The sequence below is a fragment of the Pterocles gutturalis genome, unplaced genomic scaffold (genome assembly GCF_000699245.1).
Source record: "Pterocles gutturalis isolate BGI_N339 unplaced genomic scaffold, ASM69924v1 scaffold289, whole genome shotgun sequence".
Lineage (NCBI taxonomy): Eukaryota > Metazoa > Chordata > Aves > Pterocliformes > Pteroclidae > Pterocles > Pterocles gutturalis.
In genome coordinates this window covers 25,314-51,748 of record NW_010127811.1, presented here as the reverse complement: position 1 = coordinate 51,748, position 26,435 = coordinate 25,314, and the positions used below count along the sequence as shown (strand labels likewise).

At 40.0% G+C, this 26,435-nt stretch overlaps 2 protein-coding genes across 3 annotated transcripts in view; one reads left to right on the top strand and one right to left on the bottom strand.

Moving 5' to 3' along the window:
- The window catches only part of LOC104466063 (thyroglobulin-like), a gene marked incomplete at both ends in the record, with an annotated part of 62,116 nt that overhangs the window by 19,054 nt on the left and 16,627 nt on the right, over positions 1-26,435 (top strand). The gene's annotated exons all lie outside the window — the stretch shown is intronic.
- Positions 628-22,027, bottom strand: SLA (Src-like-adaptor). 2 transcript variants are annotated; one of them, XM_010079379.1, is made up of 8 exons: positions 21,921-22,027; positions 16,530-16,623; positions 10,363-10,462; positions 6,704-6,790; positions 5,340-5,443; positions 3,902-4,033; positions 1,831-1,963; positions 628-864 (listed from the first exon to the last, which is right to left on the bottom strand). In XM_010079379.1, the coding sequence occupies exons 2-8, from the start codon at positions 16,588-16,590 to the stop codon at positions 645-647; spliced, it is 837 nt and encodes a 278-aa protein (XP_010077681.1). In that variant the 5' UTR covers positions 16,591-16,623; positions 21,921-22,027; the 3' UTR covers positions 628-644. The 2 variants fall into 2 exon arrangements, with proteins under 2 accessions (XP_010077681.1, XP_010077680.1); XM_010079378.1 differs by lacking the exon at positions 21,921-22,027 and having other exon boundaries at positions 16,530-16,777.

Here is a 26,435-nt window from a genome sequence, read left to right as displayed (position 1 = left end):
AATGCCACTTGCAAAGGCAATGATTTTATTTTTTTCCCCTGAAAGGTAAAAATGATATAAGTATGGAGTCAATATAATCAGATGTTTCTTGGATGCTGGATGTTAGATACCATCTTGGGGTTACTGATGACTTTCTGACCCACTGTCAATGACAATGAATGAATGTATATGGAGAAGAAAAAGACTCCTTTTCTCGATGTAGGTGGGTTCTCTAAAGACGGTTTTCAGCCTTGTGGAGAATACCAGAGTAAGACTTTATTTAAGTTCTTGAGCTGTAGTTAGTCCTTCCCTATGCAATCACCTTTGTACAATGGTGGGCATCACCCTTGCTGAAGAGTCATCTGCCTCACTTAGCTCTTGATTTGAGTCTATTTCAGTTTATGCTGCTTGTGAGCAGGTTCTAATTTCAGGTGGAGAATGTTCCCAGCATATGCCGTGGCTCAGATAGCACTCTTAAGAAGGGCTCTGGTTAACATTCAGAAGAGAAAATGCAGAAGCATTGTCAGCATTTGATCATCGCTGGTGTGCTTGTAACTCTCAGCTGTCGAAGGACTGCAGGACCACAGGATGCTCTGGGTTTCTCTTCTAACCCCTCAGTTGCTGCCTTTTTTTTTTTTTTTTTTTTTCCCCTGGTTGTCTTACATTTAGTCTTCATAGTATGTAGGTGGCAAGTGAAGGGCACTCTTACGTCTGGACCCTGTGTATATAAGAGACTGGGCTTTCTTCTTTCTGGCACTTGCAAAAGAAGCATTGTTATCCCCTGTTAAGGAGAGGTAGGAAGCGATACTTTCCCTCAGGCCGTAGCTCAGACAAGAATCATCCATTGCTGCCAGGGTGCTTTCAGTATCTTCAGTCACCTCCAGCCTTTAAAAGAACAACATTTTTTTACCATTTTAGCTACTTGAGCTGAGCCTATTAATATAATATTAACAGTTGTTAAACCAAGTGATGTTAGTTTTGTAAAAACTAACTAAACTAAAAAAAAATTCGTGTCTCATAAATCACCAAACATTTCTGCCCCCCAGCAATTTTCAGAAACAATCAGTACAACAGTACTATGTAAATAATTTTTGGCATCTGAAAAGGAAATAACATCTATATACTTTCTCTCTTTCTTAATCTGTAGGAAAAATTGGCCTTGATACTGCACAAAATTTTCTTGCATTTGTAAGCGAATGAATATGCTTTGTGGAGGGAAATTTACATTTCAAAAATAAGAGGTGCTTTTGTTTCTGAAGGTGGTTGTTTCACCAGCTTCTGAAACCTGACCTACTTTCTCTAGTTGCAGTCATGATATTAGAAATCTCATGAACCTTGAGTTGGGCTGTGTATGGAGACAGACGCAGCAGGAAAGATTCATGCTGGGGTAATGTGTTCATTGCACTTGTGCTGCTTTGTGGATGGCCACCGCGCGAACAAGGGGGAGCCATTTCTGACTGTTGGGGCTTATCTGTAAGCCATTGCACGTTAGTGTGACATTGATGATGGGTCTGACGAGGCTTTATGGCCTGGCTCTTACTCCTGCCCCCTTAGTGGAGAGGAGTCGTGAGTCCCAGCAGGACTGCATGTGTGGCCATAGTCTTACCTGGATAGAAGAAATGATTTAATATTAACTATATTTTCTTTCAAAGTTAGGCCAAGATTATCAGTTAGACAGCTGGATATCCAGTTTTCAGGGATTAACCTGCTGTCAGCAGCTTTGAAGATTGTCTAGTCTTTAAAGCTGGTCTCAGGAGAAGGAAATGGCTGTTTATTCTGTGTTTTGAGTTCAAGTAAATATAAGGCTGGAAAAAACCCCTTGGTTTTGGCAGCCTGTGTTGTATGTAGTACCTGTGAATGTTTCTCCAGTTGAAGTTTTTATTCCGCATCACCACAGGAGGACCTTGGTTCATTATGCTGTTGTTGTTAGTGCACTGGGTAAGACAAGGTGTTGTAAGGACACAGCAGAGACCATCAGCAACTTCTGAACAGAGAAATGAATATACAGAAAGTTAATATTTGCTCACTGTTATCTTCACTGTTTTCCTTGCTGTGTGCATACTCAAATAAACAGTTTTGGACATAGTAGCAGTAGTCAATAAATAGTGTGTTCTCAGCACAGACACTGTAACACATGTTTAACATTTTCCTTTCCTCGTACCTTTGCCTTTTAACATCATGGGTTATATTTCCCACACAACAAGTGAGGAAATGAGACACAGAAAGATAAAGTGACTTGCCCAAAGTCTAGAAGGAAGTTTGTGACAGAGCAGGGACTTAAAGCCAGGTTTCTTGAGCCCTTGGGGAGTTCTGCTTTTGCCTCACATCATCTCAGCCATGAAGAGTGCAAGCCAGATGCAAGATGCAACCACTCAGAATGGATTGTGTGTGCACCTATTCTGCTGTGGAACATGGCTATGGAATGAATCAAGGTTCACAGGCTCATGCTGCACTCAGGTTACTTTCAGACATGTTTCTTCTCTCCATCCTCTTCTTGCCCCCCTAGGACTGTTGCATATGTTCTGCTGCCCAAGCAGAGAACATCGTGGCTGAACGCTTGTGTTTTACACCTCTGAGCCTTGTTTCAGGGTGAGATTCTGTATCATCTCATAGTGGGGGAAGTAGGACAGCTAAATCTCACTGTCTCCTCTTACCCCTATAACTCAAGTAAAAATGTTAATTGTTATAAGCTTTGGGTTCTCACTGCTCCAGATTTTAGGCTTTGATTGTTTACTTCTTTCTAAATGGAGAAAGGTGTCAACTAACTAAAAAAAAATAAATATATGTATATATATAAAAAGCCCTGTTCAAATTCTCACTCCTCGGCTTGTATCATTGGACTTCAAGGTTTCTTTTGCATGTTTTGAATATGAATATGGCTTTTCTCCCATATTTATCAGGCCAACACACTTTTTCATTTACGTATGAAATATACAGATAGGGTAGCTTTACACTTTTAAAATTACAGAGTACCCATTACTAGTTAAGCACAGAACCTATTGTTCTCTTGTAACTTTTATGCAATTAACTTATTGCAATCTTCCTTCCTCATTTTGAAATGTTATAATTTTAATACATGGTAACTGCAGCCAGTGGTGTTTGTCAAGTTATCTCTCTGACACGGGTTAAATTGCCATAAATCTGGAAAACTATAGTTAAAACAGGTGTCATCCACTGGACTGCTATTAGTAAAAATGACAGCTGAATCTGGATTTGAGCTAACAGCTTGGGCCCCTTGAGATAACTTCTGCTGATAAAATCCAGCCATACTCTTCTAAAGTAATTGGGAAGAAACTAACAACAATTCTGAGAATTTTCTGCTGTTGATTTTTTGTAGGGAAATGTGATTGCAGAACCTGGTCTTGCATGTTCTGATGCTATCTGTCTGTCTATATGGTAAATAAATAAATGGCAGACATGTCCATGCAGGTAAACAAAGTGAGCCAGGAGTTGAACACAGGATGCAAGAACATGACTTGCATCCATAGAGCTTAACATTTTTGTACACCTAAACTTTGACGTTAGCTGTGCTCTCAGAGGGGATGGACATCCCTGGCCTGTGCTAACCTCCAAACTGTATTTGAAATTTGTCTAGGGAAGTGCAAGACTCTACTTTGGATGAAAATAGTGTCAGTGCTCTATTGACATGGCCATACAATATCGTATGCCAATACGACAGGCAAAGCCTATCTGTCTTTAGCAGAGTTCTTGGCTTGATTTCAGTTGTACTGCTAAGGTTAACATCTTTGGTTTTTATCTTTTACTTTATTTTTTTATCCTAACTACAAAGTTTTTTTCCATTACTTGTTCTGCGGCAGTAGTTGCAAGTCTTGGACAGAGGCAAAACTTCTTGTTCTGGACATTTGATATATAGTTTTATAGCTGACAGTGGAAAATATGTTTATTCTGCAGTTCTTTTTACCTGAGTAGTGATTCACAAGGTCTTCAAGGCACTGAAAGGTTTGCCGTGGAGAGATGTAATACCAGTTATTTGGAAGGCGGAAGATCCTGTAATGTTTCACTTGCCTGTGCCGCACCGACAAGGAATATAACCCTGGAGAAAGAGGAGAACTAATTACACCAAAGTAAGGTCCTAATTTTGGATGGATAGCAGTGACCACAAGCAGAGTATTTGCACTATGTGTGCCATGATCCAAAAGGTCCCAGAAAGATCTGACAAAAACATGCCATCCTGATTTCTACTTATATAGTATACTTTATATATATACTTAAGTAAAAAAAGAGAATAAAGCATCCAACATTAGGGCCTGAAATGTTGATGGAATTTAAGTTTCTGGTGTGTTTTTCCTTTATTTTTGCTGGTATGGTATTTTTAGAAATGGTGTAAAGGAAATAGGCTTTTACAGATGTTGTTTTCCTTCCTCTGAAGATGGGGACTATGCTCATCTGCTGGTAGGCTGATTTAATTAGCTCCTTCTAGTGCAGTAGCTGATACCTGATGATCATGCAGTCGTGGCAGGAGATGACAACTTAGATTTTTCTGTTTCTTTGTTTAAAACAATTGCGCAACATTTAGTTGTTAAGGACTGAATGCTGATCCTAAATTTCTCTGGATTTAGTATAGGTATTACAAAACTAATTGCTATGTGGTATAGAAGAGTTTAGAGTAGATGATTTAGCACTAGGTTGGAATTAGATGATCTTTAAGGTCCCTTCCAACCCTAACCATTCTATGATTCTATGATTTATTGTTCCTTTATAACTGTAGTGTCATTATCTTAGGATGTGTTCTGGTGCTTCAGAAAAGGGGAATATACCAGGTACTGCAATGAGAGATGTATTCCCGTTAAAAAGACAATGAAAGTATAAAGTATACTTTATACTTTCCCATGTAGCAACAATACAATTATACAATTCCCATGTAGCAACAATAGCTACAAAAGTAAATAACATTGAAGGCATGCCATTTTTTAAAAGGAAATAAAAGAACCACCCGTTTACATAGGAAATGCACTTACCAGCCACCCCTGCTGCTTGGTGTATATTTTAAAGCTTTTTTAGACAATCTTTTGTGAGTTTTCCTCCATTTGAAAAGTCCCACTGCCTAATAAGCTTTGCATGCGACAAAAGTAAATAATAGTGTTTAAACAACAGTGTCTTGTTTGTGCTGATGCCTGTGGAACTTTCCATGGCCATTGCTAAGCCTGTTTCCAGCACCGCTCCTAACGTAGGTGACTGGTGAAGACTGGCATGCTGCACTGGGTGCCTTTGACTTGCCATTACATACATTTTCTGGTGTCAGACTGATCCATATGAAGCAGGACAGGGAGTGAATTAAAGAGCTGTAAAACTGTTAAGGCCTGAGATCAAGGAGGGGAAAAAAAGTTGTGTTTCCTCACCTTTCCTAGTTTCACTCTCTCTGATCATGAAGGAGCCAACCTTGGTGTTGGGTAGCTGTAGAAGTTCCTCTGCTTTTTCTCTTCCCAGCCCTTCAAATAACCAGCTGTGAAACAGGAAAAAACAAATTCTGAAATTTGGACACCAGTGAAACAGAGAGCAGCATGTGGCCATGAAAGTGCAGCATTAGCCAGGAAAAGTGACTGCAGAAATAACACAGTGGCTTTCTGTAGTTGTTCTCTCAACTATGTCCAGGCATATTTCCCCAGTTTATGGAGAAAATTTTGCTCTTCCTTTTCATCGCTTGAGTTCCATTAACTTTTGTGAGAATAAGAGGAGAGTAGATAAGTTTTGGACTTATTAGGGAAAACAAAACTTTTCAAGCTGCCTTGATCTGAATAGTTAGGGACATATCCATGTGGTATATTGATGGCATATCTGTGGCATTAGCTAACATTCTCTTTTTCATTTAAACCACTTTTGTTAACCCCAAATTTTATTCTGTTGTATTATAAATATACACAAAATGAAATACATTTTTTCTGTTTGTGCTAGGGCACAGTCCAGTCATTTAAGTTAATGGGATAAAAGAAAGTGGAATGAGTCTTACTGATTGTTTTCATCAGTAAGATTTGATCCAGCTTGCTGTCAGCAGAATGATCTCAGGGAAACTTTAGACAGTAACTTTCCTTTACCATATCTGTTCCCTGTCTTTGGGAAAGCATCTCTATTGCAGGAGGATGTAAAAGCATATTAAAATTTAAGCACTTGAATAAATTGCAGCAAAGTTGACAGTTCATATGCTTAAAATTAAACAGGTTTTAAAACCTTTGCCAGAAAAGTTTTAAGTGTGTGTTTTAACATTTTTTTCCTGACTGGTGTCTAGGGCAACAAGAAACCTCTGAACCTTCCTTAGTTCTTCCAGTGTGGGAGTTTACATTCTTAAATGACTTATTAGTCTTTCTATTTGTTCTTTTTGGTCTGCTTTTCATGACCAGCTCTAGGTTAAATTTTACTCTTTGTAAATCGTAATAATTCTTTCTAAATAACCTCTTTATCCTTGTCTTAAAATTAGAGATCAGTCCATGCAACAGAAGTATTTTAAATATCTTATATGGTGTTTGAGGGTTTTTTGACCCTTTCAGCTTTTAAAAAGTAGGATTTTCCTTTTCATACGTTCTAAACCTAGATGTGGGTTTGATGTTCTCAGATTTCAAAGGAACTATTTTAGTCTATCAATAAAAAAAATTACTGTCCATCTAATCACTATTGGCATTGTTTTGATTATGACACTGAATAACTCTAATCAGGGTAGTATGTGTGACAAATGTAGTGGTGAAAGGCTATAGGAAAAGCATTTACTTACCCGTGGTAAACTTTTGCTACATATTTTCCTGGAATATAGTTTTCTCGACCTGTTGTAAGGGAATGGACTCTCCACCAGCCTCCTTCACTGTGTGAAAGCAAGAGAAAGGATCTTTTCAGATGTACTTTCAGAACTTGTCCTTGTTTTAGAAATGAGTTAAGACATACAGATTAGCTTGTAACTTTCTGTGTATGTTCCTGAATCTATGTATTCAGAAAAGGACCCAAGTTTGTTTCATTTAGAGTAGTTCAATTTCTAAACCTACATTAGGATTAAATTTGGATGCAGAAATAAAAGCTACATTTGTTCCATTTAAATTACGTAAGTAATAAAATATTTTCCTGCAGTTAAAAGAGGAAGGGTAAATACTCAGTGGTTAAACCATGCTGTGCTCTGCCTTCCCACAGCTAGACTTGTGCTGGTATCCAAGATATTCAGCTTATGGCTGAGTATGCCGTGTCTGGACAGCCCTGTAGTTACTCCCATAACATCATGTTAGAGATATTTAGCAAATGGACTCTGTCTGCCTGGGAACAGGTTTTCCATCTAACAGAACCTCATTCATGGTTTGCTCTCTCTCTTTTCTTCAATGAGATGCTGACCAGGCTCCAATAAAAAATACCTCATAGCTGAAACTAGGTGACTAGGCATATGGGATTTTTCATTGATACATCTCAGGTTGCTAGTGTGCTGTTGAATGCTGGCTTTAGCTTTTGAATATCTTGGGAAGAACAGAGTAATAAGGATTTTCACAGGGATGCTGTAGAGCTTTAGTGCTTAACAAAAGGGGTTGTGGCAATGCCGAGTTATGATGATTGATGGGTTCTCTCCACCTTTTCCTTTAAGAGTTCGAATCCAAATAATAGTGTGTCTTGCACTTTAATGCTCTTTTTGTGGGCGTTTGTATAAATGCTCCCAAATAATACCCAGATTGCAGAGCAGATTCTCAATGTATGTCAAAACAGGTGAGTTGAAAACACTTAAGTTAAACCTCTTGAGTTATAGCTGCTGGGACCATGGTCCAGACTGGATATGCTGAGGGAAAAGGAGAAGTATCTGCTTCTCAGAGCTGGAAATTTCAGGGCCCCACAAGTTTTGTTTGCAGGTTTCCATCTGACTTTAAAAAATCCATCAGAAATTTAGGTTAATTTGTGTTTTTTCCCTGAAACTCTCCCAGACAGAACCAAGAATTGCAAGAACAAAAAACCTGGGAGACTCAGCATCCCCTTTCCTCCAAACCTTAATATTACTAACCCTGAAAAATCCCTATGATGATTAAAAGTCTGAAAGTAGCACATCTCTCCTGGGGCAGGAGCCACAGAAATTATGTAGATTTGAGGGATTGTTGGAGGACATCTGGTTTGACTAATGCCAGCTAAATGCAGTTCATCTGGTAATGGAAGGTGCCTGACAAGTGTGGAGAGTAAGAACAATAGAATCATAGAATAGTTTGGGTGGGAAGGGCCCTTAAAGATTCCAACCCCCCTGCCATGGGCAGGGACACCCTCCACTAGCCCAGGTTGCTCAAAGCCTCATCCAGCCTGGCCTTGAACACCTCCAGGGATTGGGCATCACAGCTTCTCTGGGCAACCTGTTCCAGTGTCTCACCACTCTCACAGTGAAAAATTTCTTCCTAATATCTAATCTAAATCTGCCCTCTTTCAGCTTAAGAAAGAAATTTAAGGAACTGGGCCAATGGTGCTTATCTAATCCTGCCAACCCAGAGCAGTCCCAAATATCTGTGAGGAGTTGTATTTTCTATGGGGGTTCCATATATCATGTTCCTGGCAGGATTAGTGGGGCTGATTGCCACTACACACGAGTGCTGTAGTGAAAGGCTGGAAAGCTGGTGTTATAGAAACAGTATGTGCTGCCTTCTCTTGCTCCTTCTCCGTGGCAACTCCCCATCACTTGTGCCTGCCATGCTGCTGTTCTCTTCCACTACATTTTACTTTTTTGGATGACTTGAGAAAAAGATTATATCTACAGCTTATGTGCAGCAAGAGTCTGCATGCAAACAGTTCCTATTAACATTAGCCCAACAGTGAAGAACAGGTCTTTCATTAGGACATTGTGGTTTGCATGGAGCACTGGAGTATCTTGTCTTCTGTGAGCATGCTGATTCAAAACAGGAAGAGGAAAGTTCCCACCAAGGCTTGCTTTGGCTCTTATTTAACATTAGGAGAAGCTCTTGATCACTGCACAACAGATGAGATAAAAACTGCTGCTAGAGAAGCTGAGTTCTTTTCGAAGTTTTTTGCCCAGCAGATCATGCTATGCAGCACATATCATATGCCACAAATATAATTCTCATTGATACTGACGTATGTAGTTATATGGTGTTATGAGGGCCGGTAGCTGATGACAGTTGGGAGCAAGGCTTTAAGCTGGAATTTCCAAGCTAAAGCAATTGCTGTACCGTGTCTTGTATGTTACACAAACCGCAGCAAGGTTTAAACAGCTAGAAGTTACCAGAGAAGAATTTCCCTGGTTTAGGGAAGCTCTCCATCAGCAGAAAATTCATCTAGTGGTATTGTCTGAACCTTGTGACCTCTAGATTCAGGGAGGCAGGGAAAGCACTTGTCAGCAGAACATGACTGCAGCCATTCTGGGTCAGACCAAAGGTCCACATAGCCTGGTATCTTGCTGCTGACAAAGGCCATGATAGGTCACCATGGCCTGGAGAAGAGTCTGGAAATTCGTCAATCACCTGTGATACTTCTCTTGAGTGCTTCTGTCCTCCAACCACTTGATGCCCTGACTTCCCCAGGTAGAGACTATTTTTTATGAATTAAGAAATCCTCAGAGGATTTCTCTCCTATGAATGTATCTGGTCTTCCCTTGAATCCATCGGTTCCACCTGCTGCAAAAAAGAAATCTCTTCTTTCCATTTAAGCAGTGCAAACAGTGGCTGCGAGGCTCCTAGGAGGTCACTGTGTAGTAATACCAATTGGACACAAAAGAATACCAGGGCTGCTGGCTTCCATTTTTCAAGAAGCGTGCTCCCTCTTGTGTGTGGCGGTATTTGCACTGTGCTTTAGGGCAGTCTGAACTAGTGCACTTGAGACTACCTTCTGGGACTCATAAATCTTTGAGTGGAACTGACTGGGAAATCTTTGACCTCCCCGCCCCCCCCACTAAGAAAATGCAGATTCAAACACAAAAATTAAGACAGAAAAAAACCGCCAACTATTTTTTGTTTTATTTTTGTTAGAGTTGCCTTAAATCTAGGGTGAAATTCTAAGACCTAATCATGAAGGAATTGTTAGATAAAAAGGGTGAGAGAGAAAATGAGAGACATACTTGACACAGAGAAATTGAGAATAATTTTCCTTTTCTGTGATTCAAACTATTTTTGCTCTTACTCTGTTTTCCACTAACACGGCGGGGATACTTTCTCAAAATAATATTTCAAAGTAGAATTCTGTTTTGAGTCCTGCATTAGAATAGAGTCTAAATCCAGTTTCAGATATCAGAGGAACCCAAGGATCAAAGAATAATCTGGAATCTCAATTCCTTAAACTATAGGGAAATTTACATCATGGCTAAGCCTTCTTCCTTGCAAATTCTGAACTACATCCAGTTTGGGCCAGGTGCATATAAAAGAGCTGTGCATCAGTTGTAACAAAAGCTAATTTTAAAAAAAAGGATCAACTTACTCTGACAGCACGCGTAGTTTTTCCCCTACTTGAAATATAGGTTGGCTTATGTCTGCTGAGGGATAGTCATAGAGGACAGCAAGGAAATCACTCTCCTGACCTGTTAAAGAAGAAAGAAAATGTAATTTATGAACAAGATAGAGTTCTGAAGCAGAAACGGATTTTTCATTATGTATGTTATATTTTACATACTAGGTCAAATGGGAAAAAAATCTCACTGTGAAATGTCGCTTGGTAAACATAAAGAGCTAAAGATGAGCGTATACTTTATAAGAAGAATGTGAAGATATCAGAAATTAAAAAAAGTCATTTGGTTAATTGTAAGTAACTAAATTTAGACCACTTTTTCTAGTAATTAACATATTTAAAGGACACATTCAATCTGAAACTGGCAAAATACTTAATAAGTATTTATAGTAGTAGGAAGTAACCCAGTGTGATTAATGCTACTGGCTCTAAATGCTTCCAGCTACAATTTTGAGCCAAGCTGATGCATTGCATTTAAGGAAAGGAAGATGCATGTTGAATTGTTCTTCCACTTAACACCACTGAGACATTTCAAAGGTATGAAATTAGTCTAGATCAAGGACAATGGGAGCGTGGCCATTACTGCCTTTTTCCCATCAGTTTTGTAAATCAGTTTGATGAACAGCCAGAGAGCTTTATTCTCCCCCCTTGCATGGACACTGTCCTGGAGGTAGCACATGATGCTCTTATCTTCAATTAAAGAGAAGCAACATGGGTGTTTATGATTAATTATTGTACAAATTCAATTGTCAGAACTGAGATCAGTAAAGAGATAAGAAGGCCTTTTACATCAGTTGGGATGACTAGTGAAAGTCATCACAACTACTCTAGCGGGAGGTGTCCCTGCCCATGGCAGGGGGGTTGGAACTAATGATCTTTGAGGTCCCTTCCAACCCAAACCATTCTATGATTCTATGATCACTCTGGGCCTTTCAGCACTGTGTAGGACATGTGCTGAATGTCCTGGTTTCCTGAGGGATGGAGGGGGGAATTCTGTGCATGACCTCCTTGTCCAGTGGGAATCTGCAGTGCCTGGGAAATGTGACGGGTGGGATGTTCAGAAGGGTGTCATGCCCGGTGTTTTGAGCTCTTTGTCAGAACGCCAAAGTGCAACATGCTGCCTGCATTTCTCCTGGAGGTGGGTCCCTTCCCTCTGCAGGTTGCAGTACCCTCCACTGGCACATGGGGAGACAAAGCGTTCCTTCTGCCTTCACCAGGATCAGCACCCCGCTCCTTAGTAATGCCATCTAACAGTATGTCTGCGGAGGTGGTTTGCTCTCTGTGCTTGCCCGCTCTGTGCAGCTCAACATGTGCTAAAATGGGAATGAATTCAGGGGAGGAGAGAATGAAATTACCTGGGGACATAGACACACTTCTGTATCTTGTCAGATTTGCTTGTTTAATATAGATTCCTTGTCAACTTGTCTTTAAGGAAGACAGATCATGACAGAAATTAGATGATCTCTAAGGTCCCTTCCAACCCAAACCATTCTATGGTTCTATGATTCTAGGGCAGTTGTTTAGGGAAACCTAGAAGCAGCATCCGGAGTGAATGCTGGGACTGGCTCTGCATTTTCAGCCTCTGTGTCCCAGGGCTTTATAAAGAACTCACAATGATAATGACGAAAGGCTGAAGAAAACATACAAGTCTGCAGAAGAGCAACGTTTTCAAGAGGAGTAGAGATTTTACACTTGTAATTAGCCTTACAGCAGTGATAGTGAGTATGTGTTAAGGAAAATATTCCACATTTGTGTTTTAAAAGAAATAAAAAGCAGTGTTTTCTCAGTTGATTTTGGGTAGCTGTTTGGTGTCATGATATAGAGATTAGTGTTGTGTAGAGATTAGATGCAAGGTAGTGGGTCATTTTACCTTAATATTCAAACCAACTGTAAGCATTTTTAGTCTTGCTAGCCTTTGCCCATTGAAGTGGCCCCAGGATACAGTTAATGAGCATCATCACGGATGCATAGATGTGTAGAGTCTAGAACAGTCATTGATTACTTTGACAGTGTGTTTAGTATTAGTACTGCCATGATTTTCTCAGTGGATTAGTGTCACTGAATTATATAGGACTAGTCCATTACCTTTGTATTAATCAGCCAACTGTCGTGTTTAGTCTACTGAAGCTTATTATACAATTAGTTCAACTATACTGAATTCTGTGCTGAGCATGACTTTGATTGCTTCCATGTTCTGCACTAAAAATTAATATACCTTCTCTGTGAAACTGCTTAGTACCTGAGGCTGATGAGACCTAAATATTGGTGCCGAGTCTTTTTCAACAAAGCAAAATCTTTACCTGGGACTTCAAGAAAAAAATGCCAGAAGGTATGCTGTAAGAACTGCAGAGTGAGGATAAAGTGCTGCCGCCTAATTTTTCATTGCAGATTGTTAGATAGCAGTTCTACGTGGAATCTCACTTTTTCTTAGTTTAATGACAATGCCTTTAGCAATGCCTTTTTTAAACTTATGCTGTTTATTTATAAAATGTTTTGTTCACATACTGAAAAGGTGGAAAACAAGTGTTTTTCTGCTCTCCTTGGTTGTTGCGTACCAGTGGTTTGCATTTTGTCACGCACTGTGGGGTATGTGACTTCTCTACTCTAGCAAAATCTGTGGTACTTTGCTTACACTTTCATCTTTATATTGGTTTTTGTTTCAATTTTGCACATTAATTTATAGTTCTGAAAAGGAAAGAATTAATCATAGCATTGGCTGCCACATCCATGCAAACGTTACCTCCTAAGTTACATGTACTTATATTAGAGTGAAAGTAAAGGGGTTTTGTGCTACCCAAAACCTTTCAACCCTCTCAGTCCACAAACAAGACCTCATTTTAATGGGTATTTAAATCCAACCTCACTGGGTTTTTTGGTCATGTGAAATACCTCACCACACTCTTCAATCCATATGAGCTCCTTTCAAACACAAAAGCCTCGAAACAGGCACTAGATAAATTACCCTCTTTGTCCACACCTAAATTTCACAGTGATCTATGAGGTTTGTTCTGATGATCTCCCCACACTCTTAAGTTGTAAAAGAAAAAAAGAAGATTTGACTGAGTTTTTCTAACACGACCTCTCCTCCGCAGCACAAGTGTAGGTTACATATGAAACGGAAAAACTCAAAAGTTAAAGTGGAAAGATCGAAGCTTTCCTTTACAGTGAATCAGGTGTTAATTCTGGGTTTTGGGTTTGGGGTTTTTTTTTGGTTTTGTTTTTTTGTTTTGTTTTTTTTTTTTTTTTGAAGAGCAGAAAGTGAATATGTAATACATGCTAGTTTTAGATATTGGCATCCCTGGATGTCTTGAAAGTATGAGATTGAGTATTGCATGTTTCAAACTATTTGTTGTGAATGGACTTCCAACAGAAACCATTCTATGATTCTGTGACTTTATAATGACTATGAAGCACTATTAGAGAGGAGGGAGAGCACAGGCAGAGCATCAAGATCCATCTCGTTGCCCTCAAAAAAACACTGTGCTGTGGACCAGTGTGGTCCCTGTCTGGAGCGGGAATGAGCTGCTCAGAGCTCAGCCCCCTGCATCATCCAAGCTTTACTGTCCATCAGAAATACTGTGATTTATGGTTTGGCCTGTACCAGAGAGGGTAAAGGAGGGCACTAGTGGGTGTCTGTCAGGCTTTCTGTTCAGCAGCTGTAAGGTGTGGCTGCAGAGTCGCACTGGCATACCCAAAATAGATCTAAACCAGCCACCTTGGGAACTGAGAGTTACACAGGTGCACCTCAGTAAGGATTAACCCTTGATTCAGGGTCCCAAGGGAGGAGAAAGGAGGGGGTGGGCTCACAACCCCTGATGACCCCTTGCTGCTGTTACCAGTACTGAGGTTAGGTCAGGGATGCCCAAACTGTGTGATTTCAGATGGAGTGCAGTCATATTTGGAGTTCAAATGCCTCTTGGGGAAATGCAGTTTATGCATTGTTCCCTTTTTCAGGACCAAGACTGATGCACTGGAAAGCACAAGGTTTTGCCCTCAGTGCAACTCTCAGGCAGCACAAGGGTCTTGTAGGGGTCTGATGAAAAGTTCATGCTGCAGATCAAGTCTGCAGACTCCAATTGTCTGTTTTCTTCCCCTGTCTTTTTGGGTATTCTTTCCCTTCTTTCTTTCCCTTCTATTTCAGTCCTTCCTTTCATTCAGTCTCACTGAAATGAGCCAGTGTAAAACTTGCTTTTCCCAATAACTGTTTGGACTGCTGTAAGCCCATGGGTTGGAATCTCCACCTCGCTTAAGTCAAACGTGGGTGTTCCTGGCCTGGGAAAATCTTCCATGTTCGGTGATGTGATTTGGAGTTTGATCTGCTCAGGAAGACAAAAAGATACAAACTGATTGGATTAACCCCAATATATGCTTTTACTACTGAGTTCCTTTTGAAAAGTCTGTTTTCATTAGATTTGAATGATAGTTCTGATGCTTGTATTCCTGACTTCATTTACCAACATCCAAGCCATTATCAATAATGTTGGTCTGATCCGGACTAAGAGTTAGATCCAAAGAGCTATGCAGGCTTTTAAAGCTGCCTTTGGATGCTTAACATAGCAATTCATTGCAGTTTCAGCTACATGAGTGTTTGAGACATCCCTGCACCCTTGGCAGATGCCACTGCAGCTTATGGGAGACTTGTTCCCTCCCCGGTGGAAGCTGAAGGTCAGGCAGGATCTGACAAAGCACCTTTCTAGATGTGCTAGACATGTAGGAGAGTGCAAGCAGACTGAGCCCTGAATTCCTAAATGGGCAATTTCCTCTTGCAGTCGCTGTGCTATCAATGTTTGCTGAGTTATCTCTTAGGGGTATGTTCTATTTGCATCACTAGAAGGGATGCCATTAGCTTTAGCCCTGCTAAATCCTGACTTTCAGCATGTGCAGGTACAATGCAAACTTGGTCACAGCCATGCCAGTGACCCCTGACTCCCCTGCTCATCAGCGAGGTCCTGTCCTGAGTGTATGCATGTCTCTGTTTTGATGGTTATGGTGTTTGTGACAACAGTTGTTGGGAAGATCAACATATGCACTCTTCTTCACAAAAAAATAATTTGTCAGTTCATGTTTTGGCCTCTGAGTAGCCTTAGCAGCATTTGGTCTCTGCTTTATTAGGACCTAGGGCTAGATGGCAGCCCGTATCAACTAGTTCTTGGCTATGCTAAAAGCAGGGCTGGGTTTCTTTCCAGCACTAATGAAACCAGGCTGATTCCTTATCCTTATAGTACTGAGCAGCACAACTGGACCATCTTTCACGGAAAACACAAAAATTCTGATTAATGCCTACCCCCTCTAAAAAACCCAGACCATAAAACCAAAACTGTTTTCTCTTCCTCACCTTTGGGGAGGGATTTGTTGCAGCTCTTGTACCAGCTGTCTGTTGTATTTCAGCGTGAGCACTGAGGCTGTACTGACTCTCCACCTATTCACTTGCAGTTTGGGAGTAGCAGATCATAGAATCATAGAATGGTTTGGGTTGGAAGGGACCTTAGAGATCATCTAGTTCCAACCCCAATGAATCCCTCTTGCTTTCTCTCTGTATGGCCTCTACCACCCTATCATGAGGCTTTGTGACCTGATTTTTTTCCCATGCAGATGCATAGGGCAGATGTGTTAGATCCCCCTCTGGCAGCTTGACCTGTGAAATGTGTAATTCTGTATAACCTTTACTGATAAACCTGGTGACGTGGAAAGCTGGCTGCGTGCTACATCTAATACAACTGTCTAACAGTGGAATTCAGGTTCAGTGGAAGCATAACATCATTAAGGATTTTAACCCAAAATGACGCAAAACCAAATTTCAAGAATGAATTTGTATAATGTATCACATGCAAGTACAACAAAATACAGCATCTCTTGTTTCTGAAGTGGGTCAGTGCTTTCTGAATTGGAAGGGACATATTTCAAAGGGCACCAACAAATAACAGTTTTAGCATTTGGGGTTTTTAATTAACGCACTTCTTGGAAAATGAGCTAGAACCTACCTAAAAATAAGCACTGTCTACGGGATGCCCTCTAGTCCCACAGCAGATACGTACTTCCCTGCTTTTACTACATCAGGAGGATGAAGGAAGACACGTGGAGGAATGTACCAGATATTTTGAACATCTTTTTATCTTGAAAGAAATTAGATGAGTGCTTACCCATTTGGCTTGGCACATTTGTTTCTTCAGAGGCTCTCGGCGTTTTCACAGTATTTCCCATTGCGTTCTCTAATTCCGTCAAAGCTCTTCAGAACTAAGTCAAAGAAGACATTGAAATTAAACATCAGAATAACACCTGCTATGTCGACAGATGAGAAATGACCTAGTTTTGGGTGTCTCCAGTTTTGTATAGTTTTGCTTTTGAGAACTCTTGTGTCAAATTCATGTGAGGGTTTTACATACTTGCTAAACTCTCACCACTTTGCTGCTTTTATCAGGGGAATAGCAGAAAACCACAACTAGGGAAGTTGCTCAGAAGAACACAGTGTAGTAAAAGTTTCCATTACCAGTACCTCAGCACAATAGGAAGTCACAGCAAAGCTATGCCCGTACAGTCATTTCATATATAAAATGTTCTTTTCAGCATGTGGAGTTCTGAAGCTACAAAGAAGTTAATTTGATTGACATATCTGGTTTTCAGCATTGTGTTTCAGTGCTACTATGTTACTTTCTTGCCACACAGTAAGAATGTTGTTCAGTGTTTTTTTTCTGATGCAGTTGTGCTCTCAGTGATTGTGGGCAATGTTGTTTTTCCTCTTTTTTCTTTCTTTTTTATTTTGTTTTTAAAAGTAACATCTTTCCTCAAAATGTTTGTTCTTCCTGCATAAAGCCAGTGGTGCAAATTCTTCAGATACTTCTCTTAAAAAGTCTTGGTGAATGTACAAGTAACAGTACCAGACAATTGTGGAACTAAAGATTGTGAGAGGGAGAGTTCCTTCTCGTGGCTTTATTGCACCCATCCTAATTCTCCCCAACAGAGGACAGCAAGAAAAAAACTTTGGATGTGGAAGGTTTCTCATTCTATGTTATATTTTCCAAGGCAGAGGAGAATCAGCTATATCTGTTTGAAATTGTACATTACAGCAAAATAACTCAACACCACTACTTAATAGGTAATTGTTTTTTGAAAATATTTTTCTGCCTGGTGCCTCATGAAAATGATACCAGCAGATCTAACAGTATCAGGTGGGTATTTACTAAATTCATGTGCAATCTACATCTTTCAGTCTTGTCTAGTTTAATTATTTCAAAGATGATGGCTGCCTTTGGTGTGCTGCTCTAGAGCGTGATGGTGTTAGCTGGAGTGGTGTCTAACTTCAGTACTGCTGAAACCAGTGAGACTTTATTACGAATTGTCTTTTGGAATAAGATTGGCAGAATTGAATATATTACTTAATACCATAATTTTTTAATATCTTATAGCAAGTTTAGGGAGACACCCTTCAGAATAAATTGCTGTTCAAAAGAAGGACAATTTCTCTCTTATTAAATGCAAGTAGATCAGTGCTAAAACAGATGGTACTGCACAGTTTGACTCCACCTTGTTTGATTCTCAAGCTTCTTAGTGCTTGTTCTCAAAGGCTCTTTGCGAAAAGTCTCTATCTCATCAGCCAAATGGCACATTATCCTTTCACTGTCTGCAGTCAGGAACGAGCTTGTGGCACATCTGTAGGAGGCAGCTGTACCAGTTTCTTTCTGGCAAGTGTATGAAATCTGCTTTCATAAGAACAAAAAATGGTTTCATTGTCTGATATAAGTCTAGAAGCTGAATAAAAAGTAGCCTTAAATTTAAATAAACCATTTGGCTATTCACATATGCATAAAAGGCTGTCTCTTGGTAGCAAACACAAAATCATTCTCCATTTAAATGAACGTAGGTTTCTAAAACTGAAATCAGAATTCATTTTGTCAGGCCCTGTCTGCTTGCATAATTTTAATTTCCCGAACTATGAGTATTTTTTTTGCAAGACCCAATTTTAATTTCTTCAATATTTTTCTCAGTTTTATCCCATCAAGATTAAGAAGGAGAAGAATAATGCAGCCAGTACTTTGGCTGTAGGTATTATGGATGTTCCTGGTTCATCTTCAAATTAGGCAGCAAAATTGCCTGGTTGTGGCTATAGATCTCTCAACAGGACAGAAAAACCTAGCCAGAGAAGTGGGATGAATACCTGGACAGGTAACCTCTGCTGAGCTCTGTGCTGTAGTAGCTGCATTTTTGCAGTACTTGAACAGGGCAGTTCCAATCTGGCTAAGTGTATAGTAAGTAAGCTGCAGTTACCAAACATTTGTGCACCTCCAGACAGGTGCGAAGCATGGCACCAGAAGCATCTTATGCACATCTATAATTTTAACGTACGCAACTGTTATTTAGATGAGAACAGCACTTGAATTTTGTGTCACAAAAGTACGAAAAAATAAAAATAATGGAGTCCTACCTCTATGTACCCCCTTATTCTGGGTCTTGGTATTTGAGGGCCGGGAGAGCAAGTCATCGTACTGGTTATCAGACTTGTGACAGAGTGCTTTCAAGGGCTTTTTTCCTACTCTTAAGATGGAGTGGATACAATTTTCAGGTGTACCTGAGTCACTTCGGAAAGCTTGGTATTTGAGGGCCGGGAGAGCAAGTCATCGTACTGGTTATCAGACTTGTGACAGAGTGCTTTCAAGGGCTTTTTTCCTACTCTTAAGATGGAGTGGATACAATTTTCAGGTAATTTTCGGAAAGTGATACATAGAATTTGTACATGATGGAAAGACTTCTGAAAACTTTACCTCACACTTACAATCTTTCTAAAAGCATGGCACATTTTAGCAAGGCACCTTTCATTTTCCTAGATGATATTTAGGGGTCTAAACTCTAAACATTGCTTTAAAAATACCTGAAGTGTTTCTGAAGGTTTGCTTATATGCAGTTTATAATTAAACCACTTGCTCTCTAGTCCAGACAGATTAAGTACCGGACAACTGGCGTGTGCCTGCTTCGTATTTTTGCAGACCACATCCAAAGCTGTCCTGGCTCACTTCTGCTGTGCAAATCATCATTTTTCTCAAAGGGCCTCTGAAGTCAACAGGACAGAGCGTGCAGCTCAGAGCTGCTGCTTTAGAGGTGGAAGAATCTGACTTGTGGAAAATACAAGTGTTATGAAGTACTTACAGTAACAGCAAAGAGCAATAGCGTTTTGGAGTTTGAGGTCACTGGTGTGACAGTTTGCTGTGTCTCATGACATTTTCCATGCTAACTTTTACTGTCACTGATTACCATTGGTGGCAGCATAAAGTCTTGAAAGGGGCAGAGAGTTCAAGACGTTCTCTAGACTCATGGCAGAAGTGTTCAATAAAAATAAGCAAATGGAAAGCTGTGGCCAGTGCTGCTGATTCTCTTATCCAAAGTGATTAAAAGGAAAATGACAGATATCAGACTAGGTTTTACCGCTACAGCCTCTTGTATGTTATGTGTTTGGGCAGAGGGAAGGTGCCTATGGTCCAGTCAAAGGTGGTGGAGTGAATGCCCTGAGGTATGGCTCAACTCTCAGACATTTGAAAATGGGATGGAAATGGAAGAAATTGGAAGTTTTGTTTGAAATGGGGCCAGGGGTGGTGCAGAAGATAGCTTCTACTTGCTTGCTGGCAAGGGTGTATCACTGTTTTTAGAGTAACAGCCTGTGAATTAGCATCCTAAGTATTTCTAAAATAACAGTGCATGTGACTCTTAAGTGCGTGATAGAACTTAATAGCTTGAGTAGCTTGTGCTTGTATCTAATATAGAAATACATTGTATTGCTATATTGTGAACTCTGTAGTGGTTTTCTGAAATTTTGAGATACTCTGCAAAAATAGACTTACAGGAAACCATAGAGCACCTTGTGGCTGAGCTGATTCTTTATCATTTAAGTCAATAGTGTAACAATAACAGTTTTGTAGAGGATATTGTTTTGAAATGGGGAATCTACTCCAGGCACTACATCTCACTTAAACTTGGTGACAAGAGTTTGGGATATGAGTAGAGGTGGCATCCCTCTGTCGTAGAAGCAGATAATCATGCCAGATCCAAAGAAAACTGTTCACTGAGGGTGATTTGGGAAGAGTTAAGGAGAGGTGATAGATTCTAAGCTCACCTTGTCTTACAACCTAAGCCCTGCATGGAGGAGTGCAGCTGCTGTTCAGCTCGGAGGAACCGCTGTGCTGCTGGGCTGCAACCCAAACTACATGCAGGTGTAAGGGTGACTTTCCCCACTCCTAGGCCACTTCCTCGGGCTTGTGTGGAAATTCAGTTTTAACCATTCAGATTACATTTGCAGTCTTCCAAGCTTTCGTCCTTCCTCCCTTCCCCTTGCCACTTGTGCACGTGGTGTTTAACCAAAGCCTGTCCCTGCAGCTGTAGCAGTTTGCAAACACACAGCTAGTGGGGTTTAGTGGGCTTTACTGCTTTATTTTTTACTGACAAAAGGAGGGTGAGGAAACGTCTACAGCCCCAGCCCTGCTTTGTGTCCTACTTATCAATGGCAGAACTCTCAGCAGATATGAACTCTTCACCTGTCAAGACTGGAATCCCACTGACCTAAATGGTGGGTCCTAAAAACCCATGGTACAGTTTACACCTTCTCTTCCTCTTGCAGAATCTGTTCTCTGAGAAAACACATTTCTGGAGCAGTTAAATAGAACAGCGCTTAGGAAAGTCCATTACTTTGAAATAACATTTTCAAAGTTATATTTAAAATTATTGAGAATTAATAAATATAAAGAAATGAGAATAATAAGAGAAATAAAAAGGCAGGATAAACACCTGAGTAAAGCTCCCCTGCAAGGAATACTGCAGAACAGTAAAATTAGGACATTGATCATTCCTGAGATGCTATACTCTGTTTCATTTTTGTTACCTGATATTCATTTGGTACTAACCCTAACCACCAAGGCCTTAGAACTTAATTGTCAGTAAGGTTCACAGGTAATGTCTGAATCCCATTTAGTTTGAAAATGAAAGCACCAGCATCCTGTTATTTTTCAAGTGGGAAAAAAAAACCCAAACAACTTAGATTTCAGAACCTGTATATTTTTTGGTAAATTTCCCCTGTCATTAATCAAAATGAGCATCCTTTCATCTTTTAGGCTCTTGCACTTTTGCACTTAGAAAGAACAATGTAATGCTGCAATCAAGGTAATTCACAGAAACATCCAACTATGAAACAACACAGAAATAACACATTATGCAAACTTCTAACACTTTGAATAAAAAACCCCACTAATCTGTCTGTGACATTTCTCATGTTTTGGGTTATTCTCAGCTGCAGTTTGCTTCAGCAGAAGTTCCTATTCATCTATCTTAACGTGAGCTTTCAGTAGAAATATTCCTTGTCCCTTCTATCTTTAGTCCAATTCCCTATGAAAAGGATCAAGGCAGGCTTTGCTATTTCTGCCTTTGGTGGTACTTGAAATCCATGGTCTGAATACTGTCATTGTTAATAAAATAGAACTCCCTTTTATATAAATAAAATTGAAATATTTGGTCCTGTATGCAGATAATCTAAAATGTATCAGAGCAATGATTACCTTTAAACGCTAGGCATGATGTTCCAGGTTGCAGTACTTCTCAAAAAAAAGCTGTAGTCATAACACTGCTCTCATGCTGCCAGCAAGGTTTAGCTGATCAAGTCGAGGAGCAGCCAGTCGAATGAGTGTGTTGTGAAGTTCACGCTGTCATGTAGAGCAGCATTTGCCAAACAGGCCACATACTTCCTCTCTCAGAAATAAGGAAGGCTTAAAGCGTTTGCAACAGATGAGGTTCCTGTTGCAAGTCACTACTCAAGAGACTTTTCATCTATGGGCTGAGGAAAACAGGGAGGTTCTGAACATATTGCATCAGGGCTGGTTTGAACAGATATAAAAAATTAGCGAAATACCCTGTTTTATATTACTTGCACAGAAAGAGTTTCTCTTTTTCCTTTTTTTTTTCCCTTCCAAATTTATTCATCCAGTAATGTCCAGTCCCCAACCGTTTTGTTTTACGTAGTGTTGCTGGTTTTCTCAGGCAGACAGTTTTACATGCCAAAACACCTCTGTCTGCAAATAATTGAAGCTCAATATCAGCAAGGAAAGAATATGGAGTGAAAGCCTGTCTATGAATCACATTTTCACATCAGTTGAACGAAATGCAGAAGCATGAGCCCCAGGACCTCTCTTGTCTCATTGTCCGAGGGTGAAAACAAGGAACTAGCCTGTTAAATAACCTGACGTAAATCCCTCAGGAATATGGTGCTGTAGGTATGAATGTAGAAGTGAAAGGGATTTATTAATGTTTGCCCTTTGCTTTTATGATCAAGAGGTGATCTGAAAAGCTCACATACTTAATTTTATATAGTAAAATAGTAATTAAAAAAAAAACAAAACCCCACCCAAAAAGCAAAACAAAACCCCCAACCACCAGAAAACCCAGCAAACCCAAGCAGAGTTCCTAATTCACACCAGAGCAGCTCTGAGTGAATGTTCATTGTAATGCCAATCTGATGATGAAAACTAAAAGTTGACAAGTGCGGGAGCTGTTGTAGTAGGCATTATTGGAACCAGGAGATAGTGATCAAATTCCTAAAGCTGTGCCAAAATTTGGAGCCATGGTAATTACGGGAGAATAACCTTTCTCTTTGATGGGCTGTGGTAGCAGTCCTTACCTTGACAGGACAGGAAAGAGATAGGGAGCTTGATAAGCAAATCAGTCTACAACACAGAGCCGTGACAGCATTATAACCAGTGCTCTGGGGAAGCTGGTTTTACAATAATGCACCATGATTATCCTTGACAGTTATATTTTGATTGCTTAGGACCTTATTACTTTCCTCAAATCACAGGGATGTGGCATGCACATTTCCTATTGGCACTCACCAAATGGATGTACAATGTTTTCAGAATTCTACTCGTGAATGAGGCAGGTCTCAGACTGAGGAAAGATTGATCACACTAAAGAAGAGGTTGGACTTACTTGATAGAAGATGGTCCCTTGGAAACACAGTAAATCTCAGCCATGTACCATGCTTGTAGAGGAACAGATGAGTTTGCAGTGGAGGGAGGTAAATGAAATTCTCCATTTCCATGTTATTTCTGCCTGTTTCTGGCGGCTATTTACCTTTGTGCAATGATGAGAGCCAGTTTACCCTTTCAATGCATTCAGCTAATAACTTGCTTTAAATTAGAAAATAATTGATAAGGTAATATTTAAATATAAATGGAAGAAAGTTTTGATATGAATTAAGTAGGGCTTTATATGTCATCTTAAAAGTATTCATATCCTGTTATTTAAGTCACTAACCTGACACAGGCACTCAGTGAGTCACTTGAGAGAGGAACACTGCACTTGCAGGACTGCCTCTGATTATAGCCAAGAGGGATTTGCCAAGAGTCATGAATAAAAAAGAAATCTTCTTCAAAACATTATTTTTGATAGAAGAGAGAGGACTCTCTCCTCTCCCCCATTTTTATGTGTAAGTCACTATTCTAGTGGTAGATGGTTATGGAGAGAAAAAATTTTATATCTCAGTCTCCCTTTCCATTGCTGGGCTGACCTGCCAATTCCCTGTTACACTTCATGTGCTAGTGTTTGTCACATCTGCCTCATCATTCTTTAGCTGTGATAGAGACTCCCTGAGTTGATCCCAAAGATTTTTACACCTCCAGGTTCTTGAAGACAGACTGTCTGAAAGCCTGTAAAAATGACATCTTCACACAGAGCCTTGCAACCTTGGTGTGTTGTAGGCACTGGCCACTGTTCAGAATTAGATGTCTAAGGAAAAGAAATGCAGGATACAGAAATACAACCCTGCAAGAAAAAAAAAAAAAAGGCCCCAAATTGTAAACAACTTCTGAAAACACTTTAAATCTAGTCTTTTAGAGAATAATCTGTTAAACTAAGTGGGAAGAAGGGTTAGTGGTCACTTAGCTGCAGCTTGCTTATTTTTACAGGGAGAAAAAACAGGATATAAACAGTCTCTTTAATCTGGCATTAGCTGAAACTGAAGACATCCTCAAACAGAAATAAGGTGCAGTTTTCTGTCAGTAGAGTGAGTACCTTCAGGCACAAACTGCAAGTGAGAAGATTGCGGTATCCACTTCTCAGTGTCTCTGAGCCCAGCTTAGCTTTGCTTTTGTGCAAGATCAGTCTTTAGTCAAACCCAAGCCATGTTTTAAGTGCTAGGAAGCACTTGAGCTCAGCAGTCAGGAAATGGAAGAGCCTTGGCGATCCCGGAGGTCAAACCAGATGGTCTGACAGATACTTCTGGCTGGGAACTGTATGCGACTGAGCCTGGAGAGTGCCTATATTTAGCAAATAAAATATTGCTGTATAGCTGGCTCTTCTGGGAAAGTAGAATTATCAAGACATTTCATTTGTTTCACTGTTTTCATTAGATATTTTTTGATCTTGCTTTTAGGGTGGTGTTACTGTTATTGCTGTTTGCGTTGTCTATAGCATGCTTCTGGGCAGACAGAAAGCCTGCTTCATAAAGAGTCTGCAGCCTTGCAGCCATCAGAAAAACTGCATTAATTTGAAGGGAGTGCATGTGTTGAAAGAGATGAACGTGGCCCAAGCAGGGTTTTCAGTTTCAAATCAGGTTGGAAAAACAAGAGGTCATGATGTGAGGAGAGGAAGAAGGTTTCGCGTTTACAGAGTGTGGGTGATAAAAACTAGTTGCAGTGAAGTTTCTAATCATTAGATCTGTTGCAAATCAATTTTAAAAAAACTTTGCAGAAGCTAGTTTCCAGAGTAAATGAGTAATTAAAATACATTCATCAGCTTATAGGGCAGTTGTCTTTTCCAGATACGTTGGGAGACAGAGGTACAGCTTACAGGAATAGTCCATGTATTCCTTTTTTTGTTATCTCATCAGAATAGCAACAAGGGGTGCTATCTAACTAAGAGCTCCTGAACCGTGAGACATCTGAAGCAGAAAAATAGCATTTGGCTAGATGAGAATAGGTAGACTTGGCCAACAAGTGGAGGGAGAATTGGGTTGGACAGGATAGCACCAATGCAGGTCTATGAGCTATGATGTCTCAAGAGAGATGTTTGCAAGAAGTACAAGCCTCAGCTCAGCCGATCACAGCCTAACATCAAAGCAAGAATTCATCTTCACATAAGTGATTTGCATTCATCTGCTTCTCACCATTGTGAGCTGCAGTATTTTCTAATACCTGAATTTCTGCAGGCTTAACCTCTAATTTTGAAAAGAAAAATAAAGAAATGCTTGCAAACTGCTGTTCCCTGAACTAAATAGTACTGAAGGCTTTGCCTTCCATTTTCAATGACATGACTTGTTCCAGTAGGTGCTATTGCCCAACATTGTAATGTTCCCACTATTCCTATGAATTTAGGAGGACAGTGTAATATTGCTGTTGTGGATTGTGCAACACAGCTGCAACCACTTCTTCTCAGCAGTTCAGTACCAAATGCATTCATCCGGGTCATGGTCAAAAATGTAATCGTAATTTCCTCTGATGATAGTGGGTCAACCTGTGAAGACAACTGGAACAAGAACTGCGTGTTCCTTCAGGTCCCTGTCAAGCCCTTCTAAATCATGCTGAGATAGGAAATACCCTGTGACCTTAGATGGCTCATGTTCACAATTTTGTTGTATATCTCACATTTAGAGGTGTGCTTTCAAATCTGATCTAGGTGTTCCTGCTCCGGCAGGGGATTGGACTAGATGATCTTTCGAGGTCCCTTCCAATCTCTAACATTCTGTGATTCTGTGTGACTCTGCAGGATTATGTGAAAATCTCAGCTGTTACTTTTAAAAGTGACTTTTTTAGCTCTTGTGTTTATAGGTACAGGAGAATTCGTGGACAATTGAGAAACAGAGGACTGACAAAGATAACAGAGTGTGTGTTATTTTTGAGCTGATCCCATGATTTTTGGTTTCCTGATTCATGATTCTGTCATATTGATGGTAATATGGGTGTCATGTAATGGAAATGAACAGTCCCTCTGTTATTTCTGCTTCTGCCTAAATAGTCCTATGTTTTGAAGCACACAACTCCTTCATTACTCATTGCTGGGACTAATCACACAAATAAATTATA